The 16,565-nt window shown below is 39.4% G+C and overlaps 3 protein-coding genes across 3 annotated transcripts in view; 2 read left to right on the top strand and 1 right to left on the bottom strand.

Annotated features, from left to right (window-relative positions):
* The window catches only part of LOC102214161 (mucin-5AC-like), a 48,999-nt gene extending 45,033 nt beyond the window's left edge, over nt 1-3,966 (top strand). The window contains exons 24-27 of the mRNA XM_013913301.1: nt 436-607; nt 1,246-1,490; nt 1,605-1,788; nt 3,842-3,966. Of these exons, the coding sequence (XP_013768755.1) occupies nt 436-607; nt 1,246-1,490; nt 1,605-1,788; nt 3,842-3,966 (726 nt within the window). The remainder of the gene's footprint in view (nt 1-435; nt 608-1,245; nt 1,491-1,604; nt 1,789-3,841) is intronic.
* A 2,325-nt stretch (nt 3,967-6,291) lies between these two features.
* Nucleotides 6,292-12,786, top strand: LOC106456347 (intestinal mucin-like protein). Its single transcript, XM_013913302.1, has 13 exons — nt 6,292-6,395; nt 6,492-6,561; nt 6,749-6,864; nt 6,957-6,988; nt 7,072-7,240; nt 8,933-9,028; nt 9,167-9,207; nt 10,004-10,255; nt 11,323-11,424; nt 11,636-11,764; nt 11,857-11,896; nt 11,990-12,107; nt 12,416-12,786. Exons 2-13 carry the CDS (start codon nt 6,521-6,523, stop codon nt 12,615-12,617), a joined length of 1,338 nt encoding a protein of 445 aa, XP_013768756.1. The 5' UTR covers nt 6,292-6,395; nt 6,492-6,520; the 3' UTR covers nt 12,618-12,786.
* A 68-nt stretch (nt 12,787-12,854) lies between these two features.
* The window catches only part of tollip (toll interacting protein), an 11,655-nt gene continuing 7,944 nt past the window's right edge, over nt 12,855-16,565 (bottom strand). Inside the window, exons 4-6 of the mRNA XM_005742874.2 lie at nt 14,740-14,892; nt 14,285-14,369; nt 12,855-14,210 (exon numbers count right to left, since the gene is read on the bottom strand). Coding sequence (XP_005742931.1) covers nt 13,987-14,210; nt 14,285-14,369; nt 14,740-14,892 — 462 coding nt within the window. The 3' untranslated portion in view covers nt 12,855-13,986. The remainder of the gene's footprint in view (nt 14,211-14,284; nt 14,370-14,739; nt 14,893-16,565) is intronic.

Raw genomic sequence — 16,565 nt, forward strand, 5'->3', positions numbered from 1 at the left:
TTGGGAACCACTGCTCTAAGCTGAAAAAAACATATAATGCAGAAATGAAACACAGTGGCTGAATGGAGCAGTGGTTAGCACAGCTGCTTCACAGGATGAATGTTTCTGGTTTGAAAACAACTTGGGGCTCTTTGTTACCATGTTCTGTACCTGTGGGGGTTCTTTCACATATTAATAATAATCTGGTGACTTCAGCTTTACTGTTACTTCACAGATTTACAAATGTAAAAAGTGGATCAAAAACTTCCAAAAATAAATAAACATATATTTTAGATATGTGCAAAATGCAATAAATTACTAAATAAAAGAGCATATGTCTGGGATAAGAATAATTATAAACCTAAATGAGATTATGACAATTTACTTGAAAGACAGTGTATTTTAAACAAACCCATGATCTCCTAAATCATCTTTTGTTTGTCAATACTTGTTCAGAATGGAGAGTCCTGGGATGCCGGCAACTGCACCACAGCTACGTGCATTAATGGGAAGATTATAACGATGCCAACAGTCTGTCCTACTATGCAGCAGCCCATCTGCACCAATGGACGCAGTGCTGCTAAGATCTCAGATGATGACGGATGCTGCCCTCACTATGAATGTCGATGTAAGCTTAATAATGTATATTATAAATACACAGCAAAATATACACTGTACTTATGGTGTATATAAATACACACTATGAAATCTGTCTCTTTGATATACTGCAGATAATCTTGTGTCAGAGCCTTGAGGCTTGTAAATACATGAAAAGCCACCACTGATCAATGGCCATGAATACCCTTCATGTTGTTGCTAGTTATTTAGGCTGTTATTGTCTATTCAATTCAATTCAATTCAATTCAATTCAATTTTATTTATATAGCGCCAAATCACAACATAAGTCGCCTCAAGGCGCTTCATAGATACAATATTATTGTCTATTGTCTTTTTGTGGCATATTTATTGTTGTGAGTGGGCATGTAAGATAAGATAGAACTTTATTAATCCCTCGGGTGGGTTCCTCTGGGAAATTCGATATGTGTCCATATAGTGAAGTTTTTACATTACTGTGCAATACTCTGTTTTATCTACAGCACTTTGGCCAACCTTGTATTAAATGTTCTTTATAAATAAAATGAGATCAGCCTGCATTCTGACTGTTTAGGCAGATCCATGGTCTTTTGTTAACTTATGACGCTTGTCTATTTTTCCTGTTCCAGTTATTACTTGACATTTCTATACATGATTCTTTTCACCCTGCAGGTGTGTGCAGTGTCTGGTGTGGATCCCACTACTTAACATTTGATGGAGAATCCTACAATTTCAATGAGAATTGCTCTTACTACCTGGTCAAAGAGATTATTGCTAAATATAACCTGACTGTTGTAGTTAACCGTGATTGTGATCCATCAAGCAGTACATTCTGTCCCAAGGTTCTTACTGTTACATATAAATCTTTCAAAGTGGTTTTGACTCAGCTGATGTCTTCAGGAATACCAACTAATGTGGTAAGCAATAATTCAATTTGACCAAGCGAAAGCTGATCTAATGGTTAATCTTTCAAATGAGTATGATGCTTGTTTCACACTATTTTTTAATGTAAATTGTGTTGTTACCTACAGGTGTTTGTCAATCAGCAAAAGATCTATCCTGCCTATAGCAATTCGGTCCTGCGCATTACTAGCACAGATATAATCACCACATTGGAGTTACAAGACATCAGTGCAAAAATAGTCTATTCAGGCTCTTCATTCAGCATTGACCTTCCCTACTCCCTCTTTGAAGGAAACACAGAGGGACAATGTGGTGAGTTAGAGAATACTTCTCCCAATCTTTAACCCAGGTCTAAACAATGACCATTAATAAGCCAAATATTAATAATAGAAAAGATTCCTCGGCCACTTGCAATCAAATTGAACTCTAATCCATATCCAATCTAGAAGGTGAGACAGCCTCAGCACACTTTGGTTAATAATAATAATGGATTGCATTTATATAGCGCTTTTCAACGCCCTCAAAGCACTTTACAGTTCCACTATCACTCTCACATTCACACACTGGTGGAGGCTACAGTTGTAGCCACAGCTGCCCTGGGACAGACTGACAGAGGCGAGCCTGCCGTATCGCGCCCTCTGGCCTTAGTTGAACTAAGTCTGGAACTAAGCTTCAGTTTCAGACCAATACCAATTCTCTGGTATACTGAAGCCCGTTATAGCTATAGTTTTGTAATTCCTGCTGCATATCATTAAACTCCTCACCTTGTTTTACTGCAGTTCCAGCTGAGAGTCATGATTTTTTTTTTACTTCACACATCTAACTAATCCCAAATACCAAGAGAAATTAAAAATGCAACACAAACAAAGTTATATACTTAAAAAAAAACTTTAGAAACCCCAATTTTTCCAGTTTTTTATTGCAATTCATGTCGTTCGGGTCCAATGAATTGCTTGAAATGGTACAAAGGTAAGTGGTGAACTGCCAGAGGTTAAAAAAACGTAAGGTTACTCAAAACTGAAAAATGACGTCCATTTCAGAATTATCCAAAAAGGCCCTTTTCAGGGAACAGAACATGAGTTAACAATTTAAAGCTGCTCTGCAAAGCTGGTGCTACTAATTGCTACAGGTGTTCCAACTTTTCTGGAATGCTTACAACCCCCTCTGTCTGCATAAAAGCAGTGTTGGAATACACTGTGGTACCATACCCTCATCAGCATCAGTTGAACAATATTGTACTGCAGAAAGTAGTGGGTCGCTACAAAAAATGCAATTAACAATGGAAGAGACAGACCATCTTAACACTAAAAAGGTTAGGTCTTTTATCTACAGAGAAATTAGGAAGAATGTCAAGGTGTCAGTGAGTACAGTTTCCTTCACCATCAAAAGGCACTCAGAAACAAACTCTGGCAGGAAGAGGTCTGGCAGACCCAAAGCCACAAATGAATCAGAGTTTCGGAGAGTTAACAGCTTGTGTGATTGGTGGCTCGCAGGACAACAGCTTCAAGCACAGCCTAATAGTGGCCGTGGTAAGGAAGTCCCAGTTTCAACTGTGAAGAGAAGACTTTGAGCTTGCAGCAAGAAAGCCATCGCTAAGATGCCAGAATAAGACAAAGAGGCTTGTCTGGGCCATTAACAAATGCTGTTGGACCACTGAAGACTGGAAGAAGGTATTTTGGACTGATGAATCCAAATTTGAAATCTTTGGTTCATCATGCAGCATCTTTGTATGCTGTTGATCATACACCACAGTCTCCAGACTTAAACCCCATCGAGCTGGTTTGGGATGAACTGGACAGAAGAGACAAAGCAAAGCAACCTACCAGTGCCTCATTTATGGGAACTTCTGCAACAGATATGGGAAGAACTTCTGAACAATATTTGATTTCTATTGTAGAAAGAGTGCCACAGGGGTGTCCAGCTGTTCTGACTGGACAAAGTCAAAAGTTTAGTACATTTTGGTCATTTTGTACTATGCTTTAATTTCAGAGTGCAGTGAGACATTAAACTGCATAATTTTCAGTAAAAAACTGGAAAAATCGGGGTGTTCTAAAACGTTTGATCTGTTGTGGGTATAAAACATTTTGATTGCCGCTAAAATTATGTTTGTACTGAAATGTTAACTAATTTCCCATTTAAAGAAATATCTGTACATGTCTTGAACAAACTGTAAATGTAATTAGAGTGAAGCTTAGATAAGAAAAAGAAGTATGTAAGTATGCAGGTATGCCTACATAACTTTGATATTGATCATATAATAAGTGTCTTTCTTAGGCTATTGCTCAGGCTTCATTCTGCTGCTTTTCCTTTACTAGGTACCTGTGACAATTCCCAGAGCAATGAATGCCGTTCTCCAAATGGCCAGGTGGGAAGTTGCTCAGACACTGCAGGCGAGTGGCAGGTCCCACATACACCCTGCGTTATCCCCACAACCCCACCAACACCCAGAACCACATCAAAGCCCCCACATTCAACACCACCTGTTTGTGAACCTGCTGTCTGTGATCTATTAACTACCAGGTAAAGAGAACCACAAACTGTTCAGCAAACTCGTTATACTTTTCATTTTGGTAGATAGAAAAATGTTCTTATTCTGCACATGTAGAACAGAATGATTTGGGGAATGTGGTATAATGGTATTTTCTTTCCAGTTTGATTGTCAAGTTGACAGCCTGTGAAGGAGCGCTGCAAATATCCTAAATCAATAGTATGTCATAAAGTGGCAGAGCATACAGATGAAGACGAAACTGAGACAGTACTGAATGACTTAGCCAAGTTCTGTTCCTACTAAACAGTTCTCCAGTCATCCATTCCAATCTGATCTATTAAATAGATACAATTTGCCTCAGAGTGACGCTGAAAAACTAGTTCATGCATTTATTACTTCCAGGCTGGACGACTGTAATTCATTATTATCAGGAAGTCCTAAAAACTCCCTGAAAAGCCTTCAGCTGATCCAAAATGCTGCAGCAAGAGTCCTGACAGGGACTAGAAAGAGAGAGCATATTTCTCCTGTTTTGGCTTCCTGTTAAATCCAGGATTCAAAATCCTGCTCCTCACATACAAGGTCTTAAATAATCAGGCCCCATCTTATCTTAATGACCTTGTAGTACCATATCACCCTATTAGAGCACTTCACTCTCGTTCTGCAGGCCTACTTGTTGTTCCTAGAGTATTTAAAAGTAGAATGGGAGGCAGAGCCTTCAGTTTTCAGGCCCCTCTTCTGTGGAACCAGCTTCCAGTTTGGATTCAGGAGACAGACACTATCTCTACTTTCAAGATCAGGCTTCAAACCTTCCTTTTTGCTAAAGCATATAGTTAGGGCTGGACCAGGTGACCCTGAATCCTCCCTTAGTTATGCTGCAATAGACGCAGGCTGCCGGGGATTCCCATGATGCATTGAGTTTTTCTTCTTCAGTTACCTTCCTCACTCTCTAAAAAAGTTCCACAAATTCATCAATTCTAGATGAAATAACTCTTACCATATTTTGTTTCTGTGTGCACATAAAATAATGTCAGCATCAAAAATTAAACCAGGATATTTGGAAAAGCTGCCTTACTCTGTTTAACAGCATTAGGGAAATACTTATAAAAAATAAAAAGAAGAAAATTTAATGGGAGGAGCTTTTATAATCTATAACTGGTTATTGATATAACTGAAATTAACACAAAAAGGAAGGACATGGTATTTCTTTGTCGTAACAGTGCTTCTTGCCAATAAATAAAGTTTAAGACTCTTCTCAAAACATATTTATTCACTGAAGCCTTTGTTTAAGGGGATTGACTCAATTTGTTTGAACATGTTTTATTTTATTTTAGTTATTTATTTCATTTTATCGTATTTTAATTTTATTTTTACTTTGCTTATGCTATTTGCATATGTACAGCACTTTGTGAACTCTGGTTTTATGTTAAAGTGCTTTATAAATATAGATGGTATGGTATAAATCATAATGTTTTAGAGCCTGTTTATTTCCCCTTAAACGGAGCCACTGAGTTTAGTGTATGCGCCCATGAAAAACTTGCCAAATCTTCTCTACAAATGCCTTACAGCAAACTCTATTGACTGGTTTTGAGCTTCTGGTTACCTTATTGGTGCTTGATCAAAAACAACTGTGAGCATGGACCCTGCTACAGTGGTTTGTAGAGGTTTAGTACCGTCTCCAAATTGAAGGCCAAGCTTTATAAAATGGTACCACATTTGTAAAGAGAGCAGCAGTCTGGGTGGTTGTAGCTCAGGAGGTAGAGCAGGTCAACTCCTAATTGAAAGTTAGGTGGTTTGATCCCTGGCTCCTCCAGTCTCTATGCCAAATATCCTCGGGTAAGATATTGACCTCAAGTTGCTCACTGATGCATCCATCAGATCCATGTGAATGTTAGATTGAAAACACTTAACACACATAGGAAAAAAGTGCTTGTCTGGATGAGGGGTGTTGTACATTATGAGGCACGAGTGCTTAGGTAGAGTAGACAAGCACTGTCCATTCCACTCACCAATTTTGTCTTTGTTTTGGTAAAAGCACTATCCAGTCCTTTTACCAAAAACAAAAACAAAGAAATAATTGACCGAACACTAGTTTCTTCACTTTTTGTACGAAGTTTATAAGCTAAGCGATAGCACTGAGACAAGTAACTGGCCTATTACATATATGGATGTTTTTAGTCATTATATGATGTATGAATGTTTGTACACATTTTGTGAATAATCATTTTCCTGATACACTCTGGCTTGTATGTCTCTTCTAGTTTATTTGCACCATGCCACAAAGTTGTACCTCCAGGACCATTTGTGACATCATGTGTCTTTGACACTTGCAATCTTGGCAAAAACAGCTGCTGCAGTCTGGAGGCTTATGCCACTGAATGTTCTAATGAAGGAATCTGTATTGATTGGAGAAATGCTACCAATGGGCTCTGTGGTGAGATATACATATTATATCCATACAGTTGATTTTTTGGTTATTTGGTTTTTGCAGTTCTGAACAATGTGCTCTTAACATACTTCCATCTTTCAGAGCACAAGTGTCCAAGCAACAAAGTGTACATGCCCTGTGGTCCATCCGTAGAGCCTACATGCAATAACGGGTAGCGTAAACCATATCAGTGTGAAGAACTTTTGTTTGTTTAATGATCCTGATGAATTTAGTGATGTGTATTTTCTGGGGGGGATATGGAATATTTTGATAGTAGGATTAATTAAATATATATATATTTTTAATCAAGATTAGCCCAATCTCTATTTTTGATGGGCTAATTCATTTTCTCTCATCAGATACAACACGGCATACCAAACAGTGGCATCCAGTAACAACACTAAGGAAGGTTGTTTCTGTCCTCATGGTACCACATTATTCAACACAGTACATGACATATGTGTTGACACCTGTGGTAAGACCAGATTCTGCAGAACGCTATTTTGCTGGGCTTTGAAATATTTTTCTCCCAAACATCACCTGCTACTGTCTGTGATTGCCTTTCAGCCTGTGTTGGACCTGATGGAAAACCCAAACAGGTGAGAACTCTGCTCTTATGTTCATGCCTTCTTAACAATGAACAACATGTGTGAATCTGAATCGGTGTGTTTCTTTTAAACAGCTGGGCGAGACTTGGACAAGTGACTGTCAAACCTGTGTTTGTGACAAGGACTCCATGAGCGTCCAGTGTGAGCCTGTTCAGTGCCAGTCTGTACAAAGTCCTAACTGCAGCGAGCCTGGCCAGCAACTGGTCAACAATACAGTGAACTGCTGCACAACACAGTCATGTGGTCAGTTTTAGTGTCTTTGAACTAGCTTTAAACACTGTCTTGCAGTTGATATCACACAAATGGATGACTGACACTGATGAAAATTGCCTTTCCTGGGACTAGTACTGTCTTTATGCTCAATTTTCATCTCAAAGTGTTTTTGTTACAAGACTCGTCCAGTCGATCACAGACATTATTCACGCAGCACTTTCATCCCTCTGTGCTTCTGACATTTACACACACACTCCATTGGATGCATCAGCAGCAACTTAGGATACTTGAATACTCAAACTAGAAGAGTAAGGTATCAATCCAACAACCTTCTGGTTCGTGGACAACCCACTCTACCTTCTGAGCCTAATATGCCAGATAACACCTGGAGGTAGTCTCATGCCTGCCACATTCATAACGTAGTTATTTAGCTTAATGGAAAATATGCACATTTGCATTTCTGTTTGCTTTTCAGAGACAGCTTGGTTCTGTGTGATTGAAATCTCCATCTCAGTCAGTGAATAATAATGAAAACGAAAACTCAAAATCACAGAAAAATCAAGATCGGTAGAGCTTGTGCCAATGTACTTATTGCTGTTCTTTGAAATCATCACATGGTTGTTTAGAAAAAAAAGACTACATTCACATTAATCTGTTGATTACAATGTGATTACAAACTTGGCTGTAGTGGATCACCGACTGTGTCCTGAGGGACTCCTCCCAGGTCTGTATTAGGGTATAACTGAGTTCTTGGACAGTCTAAAGTGCAACCTGGTGGTGTTAGATGGACCAAAGCGTAATGTTGTAGAGGTGTTATATGGGACTTAGTCAGGTAATCCTGGAAGCCATTCAATGATATTAATTCCTTTATCCTTGAGGAACTATCTGCATCCACATGAGTTGTGCACCAGGGTCTGATAATAGATCCAAGGATTTCATCCCAATGCTAGTCCGGCAGTCCGGGTGTCATCATAAGTCTTGAGTAGAAGATACCGGTCCTACTCGTGGGTTAAGGACCTTCTATGCCCCTGTCCAGCCCTTCCACTGTGCTGGAATACACAACCAACCTTCTGGCAATGGCAGATATGAGTATGTGTGGACCTCAGTACAGTACCTTGGTACTGTACTGAGGTCACAGTACTAAGGTCAATACAGGTCAACACAGTCCTTCACTCTCAGATTGCTGACTTACTTGTTGTTCGTAAGATATTTAAAAGTTAAATGGAAGGCATACACTTTCATACACCACTTTACATTTAATCATTAGTTATTTTTAATCTTTGGGTCTCTTGTACAGCTTGTGTTTGGTCCTGTCTTTCTCCTCTCACCCACAGCTAGTCACAGCAGATATAAGCCCTTCCCTGAGGCTGGTTCTTCTTCCTGTTAAAAGGAAGTTTTTCCTCCCACTGTCAGCAAAGTGCTTGCTCATAGGGGTTATCTGACTGTTGGGGTAAGACCTTGCAATATTGTAAAGTCTTACCCTTGCAACATAAAGTGCCCTGGGGCAACTGTTTTTGTGTTTTGGAGCTATATAAATAAAATGTAATTTCATTTCATTGAATTAAATTAAAAGAGAGCTTGGCTCAGCAAAGTCCCTTCCCAGCTTGTACTAAATCATGTAAACAGTTGCTTTCCTGGTTCTTCAAGTTATTGTTATCAAATGGAAAGTTGTGCAAATCTTCATCATCACATTCTGACAAGTTCTCCTTCCTTTTGCAACAGAATGCAACGTAAACCTGTGTCCTCCTCCTCCCACGTGCTTGCTGGGCTTCCAACTGAGCATTACCAATGGCACCTGTTGTCTATCCTACAACTGTGGTATGTCACTCTAATCCATCAGCCTGTGAATGGAAGTGAATGAATAAATGGATGGAGTCTAGTACAATGTAAACTACAACAGATCATCAATGCATATGTGTGAATGTTAACTAAACCCATGTCTCTTTGTGTCTGCAGTTCCTAAAGGTGTATGTGTCTATAACATGACTGAATACAAGGTAAGCACACAGTTCAAACTCTGGAAACAATAAGTGGTTTTCCCTAATACACCAAACAAGAACCATCTGTTGTCCTGAATTATACACATAACAAAGTGCAGCATCCTGCACTTGATGTATGTATGATTTACATCAGTATATTCAACTTTTTAAACTGTGCCTGACTGAAAACTGAATGAAGCCCAGCTGTGAAGTTACAACAGTGAAAATTGTGTGAGGCTCTTTCGCTGGAATGTATGTATTCAGATGGATGGTTAGGTCTTCATTTCAATCGCAGCTATTGGAAAGCAAGTAAATCAGTAAATTTGTAGGCAAAACTTCACATGGAAGAGTGTCACAGCTGAACACACCAAGTAGCTTTAACGTGTATTCAGCCCTGCAGTTCAAAGTAATAGGGTTCTAATGTGCAGGTAGAAATAAACAGCAGCACGGAGACCGCATGAAGTTCTTATAGCTTGAGTTAATTTTACTGCACTTGTGGCGATGAAATCACCAGTCTCTCCTATTTGTTGGAAAAGTGTTTTTTTTATGTCAATTTTTATGTTCTTTATAGATCGCTATTACTCACTTCACTGATACGATCTTTGATTGGACTAGGGAGTGCTCAGTTGACATGTAAAACGCCCCCTTATATATGATATCTTTGACTGGTGTTTTAGATTTTGTCAAGCCAGCTAACTCTCTCTGTGCTGAACTTTGTTTTATACTCATCATTACGATAAGGCTTAAAATAGATATAGAGGTATGAAATATTCCTTGAAGCAATTAATATAATATATAACATACAATTCTTTAGCCTGGTACCAAGATCCCAACACCAGACACACTATCAGAACCCCCGCTGGAAGCACCAGAAGCACAATCAATTGTAGAACAAGCATCAGTAACAACAACAACACCATCAGGAGCTGGAGAAATATCAACAACGTCAGAGTCGTTTACGCCCGGGCCCTGCCAGGAATGTTACTGTGGCCCCGAAATGGATCCTGTCACCAAGCTGAACATCGTTATCTGCAAACCTGTCGTCTGCAACGAAAACTGTTCTGCTGTAAGCTCATTCACATGCCAACTCGCACGACACATTCATTACATCATAAAGAGGAATCATCGCCCCACACTTCACACCAGCAAGCCAGCCTGAGCAAATCGCAGTAGGTCCAGAACAATAGCACCAAAGAACTAGAACCTTAGATGTGAATTGAAATGAACAGTTTTGTGAAACTTAGTTAAAAAAACTCCAAAACAAAACACTGAAGCAGAGCTATTCTTATTTTCTGCAATAGAAAATAATGTTCATTGCTGAAATGGTGCCGCTATGTTACATTAAACACAACTGTAGCTTCAAATAATGAGGCCACATATGTATGCACACGCAATCCTTCAGACTTCTCTAAACAGCATTTCTGCTATTTGTTTTAGTAGTAACTCACTATGATGTCACTGAGATTGGATATCACTAATATCACTCAGGTGCACAACGTTTACTGGGCACATAGAAACACCACCCGTCTGTTGTTCAAATGTTTTCTTAATGAGGTGGAGCCGTCCAATAGAAAGTTGGCCTTTATACCTTTAAGGTGAGAGAAGAATTAAAAGTACGTTTCAGATAATGAACTAAATGTTATTAAGCACTTTATGAAGGCATCATTAACAAATAAGTTAGCCTCTAAGAACATAAGTGTTTAACTTATCCTTTACATACTGGCTTTCTTCTTTCATTTTGTTGTGCAAATAGTAATGATAAAACCTTTTTAGCCCTTTACTGATTTCTTAGGTTTTTACATACTTGTCACACTTAGATGTTTAAGGTAGTCAAATACATTTTTAAATTAGATAAAAATAACTTAAGTAAATATTAAATACAGTTTTTAAATAATGAAAAGAAAAGAATGCCTGACTATGCTAAAAAGTCATTGGCCCTTCAACCTACTAACTGGCTGTGCCCCCTTAGCAACAACTGTATTCAAGCATTTGTAATAAGTGGTCCTTCACATGCAGATATGTTTTAATTCAGCCACAGTGAAGCATATTCCAGCATCGCCAGGTCTACACAAACACACACATACTTCTTTCCTTACAAAGCTCTCTTACTCTTCATATCTCACTCTTTTGCAGGGTTATGAATATCAGACTGAACCAGGAAAGTGTTGTGGAACATGTGTTCAGATGGACTGTATTTTCACCACACCTGACAACGTGACGGTGCATGTTATTGAGGTCAGTACTGCAGCCAACAGTGAATAAATGCTAGCATTAGAAGCACCACAGCAGGACTCCTTTCTTTTTCGTTCTTAAAAACTAATCAGCAATTTAGGACCTAAAAAACAAAAGCTTATAAATGCAAAGCCAAAAAAGTATTTTTGAAATGAGATGACACACAGGTACCCTGTGTTTTGAGCCAGAATTGCTGTTTTACATGGTTTTACAGGTCAACAGCTCTTACATACCTCCTAATGACAAATGTGTGCAATATACCTGTGAGAAGCTCAACGGACAGCTTGTTACCAAGGAAACCAAGGCTACTTGTCCTCCCTTTAACCCCTTGGACTGTGAACCTGTGAGTTTATTAGACTTTTACAGATCAGATTGGTGGATTTTGCATTTTACTGCTTAATATTTCACACAACATGAAATGTCTTCCTCCTCCAGGGCACTGAAACAACAGATGCCAGTGGGTGCTGCCCAACCTGTAAGCCATCAAACTAAATAACTAAATACATGTTAAGAACAAAGTTTAAAAATGTGCCTCACGTGAGTGTGCAACTGTTGTTATATGTTCCAGGCAATATAAGTCTGTGTAAGACCCAGAAGGAGCAGAGAATCCTTGAACTGAACAACTGCAAGAGCGCACAGCCAGTTAACATCACATATTGCGCTGGACACTGTGACAGTTTCTCCATGTGAGTCTATTATTTGAAATTTAACCGAGAGCGCCTTCATTTCCCTTAACTGGCTGCTACATGTTCACTGTTTTTATTGCATACCAAAGAATACACTATTATTTATCTGCTGTAGCCACACTCATGAATAATGAATAAGAACTAGTATATATGAGTGCAACAATAAAGTAATGATCATCTTTAAACATCACCCACTCAGGATTAGGCATTGTACAGAACATTCAGATTTTTCTGTTGATTAGTTACTGTAACTACTGTAACTACTGTAACTACTTCATTAATGGGTCTTTCTGTGTGTGTGTGTTCAGGTACTCTATGGAAGCCAACACAATGGTACACAATTGCGAGTGCTGCCAAGAAGCCACCACAAGTGTGGAGCAGGTGGAGCTTACCTGTGCTGATGGGTCTAAGCTGCAGCACAGCTACACCATGGTTCAGTCATGCCAGTGCAGCAAAACAGAATGCGTGGAAGGGACAACGCCCAAACCACAGCGCCGCAGGAGACGCTGATCATCAGTAACTTAAATGCTTTACAATGGCTCGACCACCTCGACACTGATTGTGCCTCATTTTCTTATCTCTGGTTAAACAAATGCTCCTTTTCTGTATCACAACATACCACTGTGATGTAAACTGTCTTTTCTTGGTGATGAACATTAAAGTCTTTCTGCAACATGAACATTTACACCAAGTCTTTGTGGGGATTGAACATAAAAGTTTGAAAAACATGGAGGTTTAAGACTTTTTGAAGACAAATTTGACATTGCGAAGGGAACAATCTTACAGAAATGTTATATTCCATTACATCTGCTATCGGCTGGCTTCTAAATCACCTTCTCACTTAAAAACATTCAATTCAATTCAATTTTATTTATATAGCGCCAAATCACAACAAAGGTCGCCTCAAGGCGCTTCATAGGTAGCAAAAACATGTGCACTACTTGTTCTTGTCTAGTGACATGTGACTGCAATTCATGCTGAATCATAAATATTCTGAATATTCTGAAATCAGTAAACACCAATGGAATACCAAAGTTCCTGGACTGAAAGATGTGTATTACACTGAGATAACAGAATCACATGACACCACTGCACTTTCAACATTAAGAGTTTTGCAGACTGACAGTTTCATGGAGAAGAACTTTGGCAGACAAAATGTTGGCAGGTTACAGGTGTGAATAGAAGACTTAGATTAGAATATACAGTCACCAAGGAGCATTGTGGGTCTTAAAACCTCTGCAGATGTCATACTGTTGTCCTCCATTCAGATATCAGTAGCAAAGTGACATCTTCAAACTCATTTGGAAGGTAACTGCACATCAAACCTTCATGTCCTGACTTAGTGATGGTAAACCTATATTAACTTTGTTAGAAATGACTCACAGTGGACAAAAGAGTTCTTCTAACCAGGGTAGTCATTCACTCATTATTATTACTGCATACATTTCTATATATATACACAATGAATAATTTGAAATGCACTACACACTTTACAGATACCAATAATACAGGAGGTTGTGATTTGCTGCAGTTATGGCAGGTGCAAAACAAACTGTTTACAAAAGCATCAACAGAAATATTTGGTGCACTGTGAAAATCCAATCCTGTGATTAGAGGGTAGAACACCCACTGAGTGGCTATACCAAAATGACTGTCAGAACTTGGGAGCAGAGTTGTGTTTAAGCTCTAGGGACCTTATTTGAACTGGAAACAAAGCTCTTTTGGGAACTCGGCTGCTGCTGCAGTGTGTGAGAGTATATTACTGTGGGAGGACTATAAACATGTCTATAAGAGAAGGGGTGGAGCTCTGTATATAGACTACTTTCACTGTGAATGCATGCATCTGTTAGCATGTCTGGTATCAGACTGTCTTGTATAGTTAGAGCTCCTCAGCCATCTGCAGCAGAGAGTTGATGGCAGCATCCTTGTTGCCTTGCTGTGCGTCCAGTACAGTGCGAACCACCTCTTTATCCAGGTTGGGGAACATGTCCTGCAGAGCCTTAAGGTCCTGCTCAGTGCATGGTAGGCCCTGGTTCCCAATTGCTGGCATGGTAGTTGGCACTGCCATAGGCATCATGCCCTGGTTGTAGACTGCAGGAACTCCTAGGAACACAGATGACACTGCTTAAACAAGAACCAGCTTTTAACTTATTAGATACAAGGTTTAACTGACTGACCTGTGATGGGCACGTATCCTACTCCTTGTTGATATACAGATGGCATAAAGACGACAGGCTGAGTCATCATTCCTGCTGGTAAAGACTGGCACAAAGACAGGGTTAACAATTTCACTTCATGGAAATAAATGAAACAGAAATGAAAGATGGTTTTCAAGATATTTCCTGACAGTGAAGCAACACTTGATCATTTTGAAAACCTTTTCCTTAAAACTAAATCAAAATGAATAATAGATATTAGAGGCTATCATGTTCCAAGCTTTCAAGATTCGTTTTGTTACACTATACAAAACAATTTATGGAAACTGTGTCATTGTCCAAATACTTCCGGGAATAATAAACCGACTGTGGATCCATAGTAACAGCATAACCAAAACTCAATCTGTGATTTAACACACAGACGTGTGATGCACTTTCCATCTTATCTGATGAAGGGTGCGTGTAAATGTCCTCACAGCAAAAGACATAACCAGGTTGATCATGCCCTCCTTGTCGTCACCCTGCCGTCCACTCAGGCTGAACCACTCATCCACCACTCTGCCCTCCCTTAGGCCTTCAGGGATGGTGACATGTGTCCATGCTATCCTGTCATCCATAGAAAATGCTCTCTGTACATCAACACATGGAAACAATTATCAGGTCAGTGGATAAATGCAAATGTATACTGCTGGATCATTAACAGCAGAGTTCAAATTCAACGGTTTCTTCATTTGTAAGGCTTTAAGACAAGGAAATTACCAGAGTATGAAAACAATTCACACAACAGTTCAGCTCAGAATATAAGATGTGACCAAAACGTTCTGGGAAGAGGCCCATAACAAACACCTTGCCTGATTTAAATTTAGCCGTCTCTCCTTCAAGCTTGTTTGGCACCAAATATCAACAACAGTTTAAGGCACCTTATACTGTAAGGCAGGGCTGCCCAATCCCAGTCCTCGAGAGCTACTATCCTGCAGCTTTTAGATGCATCCCTACTCCAACACAGCTGAATCAAATGGTGTGATTACCTCTTCAGCATGCCATCATGTTTGGCAAAGGCCTGATAACAAGCCATTCATTTGATTCAGGTGTGTGGGAACAAGGATGCATCTAAAAGCTGCAGGACGGTAGCTCTCGAGGACCGGGATTGGGCACCCCTGCTGTAAGGTAAAGACCCTACAAGAAAACCCAACGACTAGACAACCGCTTATGAGCGAGCACTTGGTTTTTCCTTGGTGAAGGAAAAACTCCCTTTTAACACAAAGAAACCTCCAGCAGAACTAGGCTCAGTGAGGGGCAGCCATCGTTAAAAAATTAATTAATTAAAAGAAAAACTGCCAGTCACTGATGAGCTGATGTAATTTCACCATAGACCTCAACCTCAAGCAGATAAACTTTCAACTTCTGTTTCAAATTGACTACATTTTGTGATAATGGATCATAACTGGCGGTGAGAGTGGGGTCTCTTGTTAGTGCCAAGCAGTTTGGAGAACATCCAGCACGTATTTCAGAAGAACAAAAAAAGAAGTACAAGAACAAGTACAAAGGGACATAACAGGACTTCCCCCGAGAGATCTAAAAGGTAAGAGTCATGCTGAAGATGGTCCAGAGGCGCATTAGAACAGGATCTTTAGATTTTATAGGCCTTTCCCTGAACCTTTTGATTACACCCTATATCATCAATAAATATGCACTGTTGATAGAGACAGAATGTAAGAAAACAGTTTCAACTGTAGTTTCATTTACTTTGTCCATCCTTGACAGCACATTTCCTCATTTGAAGGGTGAAACTACAGAAACAAGGTGCTAGGAGAATTGCAATAGCACTGACACGGCATTATGTCCAGGAATACTATGCAAATAAAATCTAAGCATAAAAGCAGCCCAGATAGCTTTCCCCTGGAAATCTTAAGTAAAAAAATTACTGCTTAACAAATAACCTTGTAACTTTTTAGTAGCGTTCACAATACTGTCACATAATAAAACTGAAAAAAATGTTAGGGTTATTCAAAAGTAATTTCCATCCACCATTTCACCCCCCTGACATACGTAGAGCTAGAGGAGTATTCCTGTAACCTCCACAGAGCTGTGTTTACTTGGCTAGCACATTACCAGCTGCTAACCTCCACCTTTGTAGCCTGCTCGTACTCAACAATGTGTTTCTGCCTCCAAGTGGTAAAAGACAAACAATTTCTTTCACCTTTAGAAGGAAGAGTTTTCTTGCATATTTTGTATAGTACTGTGCTTTATTGGAGGATGTTGAAGTAGCTGTTTTTAAATCGCATTGCATTGGATTTTCTCT

Source organism: Pundamilia nyererei, unplaced genomic scaffold, assembly GCF_000239375.1.
Source record: "Pundamilia nyererei isolate P.nyererei 1_Seehausen unplaced genomic scaffold, PunNye1.0 scaffold00124, whole genome shotgun sequence".
Taxonomy (NCBI): domain Eukaryota; kingdom Metazoa; phylum Chordata; class Actinopteri; order Cichliformes; family Cichlidae; genus Pundamilia; species Pundamilia nyererei.

Coding starts and splice junctions, on each gene's coding strand:
- LOC106456347 (XM_013913302.1), top strand. CDS start 6,521: ATGCCCTGTGGTCCATCCGTAGAGCCTACATGCAATAACGG. Junction 6,989..7,071: donor CTGATGGAAAACCCAAACAG/GTGAGAACTCTG, acceptor TCTTTTAAACAG/CTGGGCGAGACTTGGACAAG. Junction 7,241..8,932: donor CTGCACAACACAGTCATGTG/GTCAGTTTTAGT, acceptor CTTTTGCAACAG/AATGCAACGTAAACCTGTGT.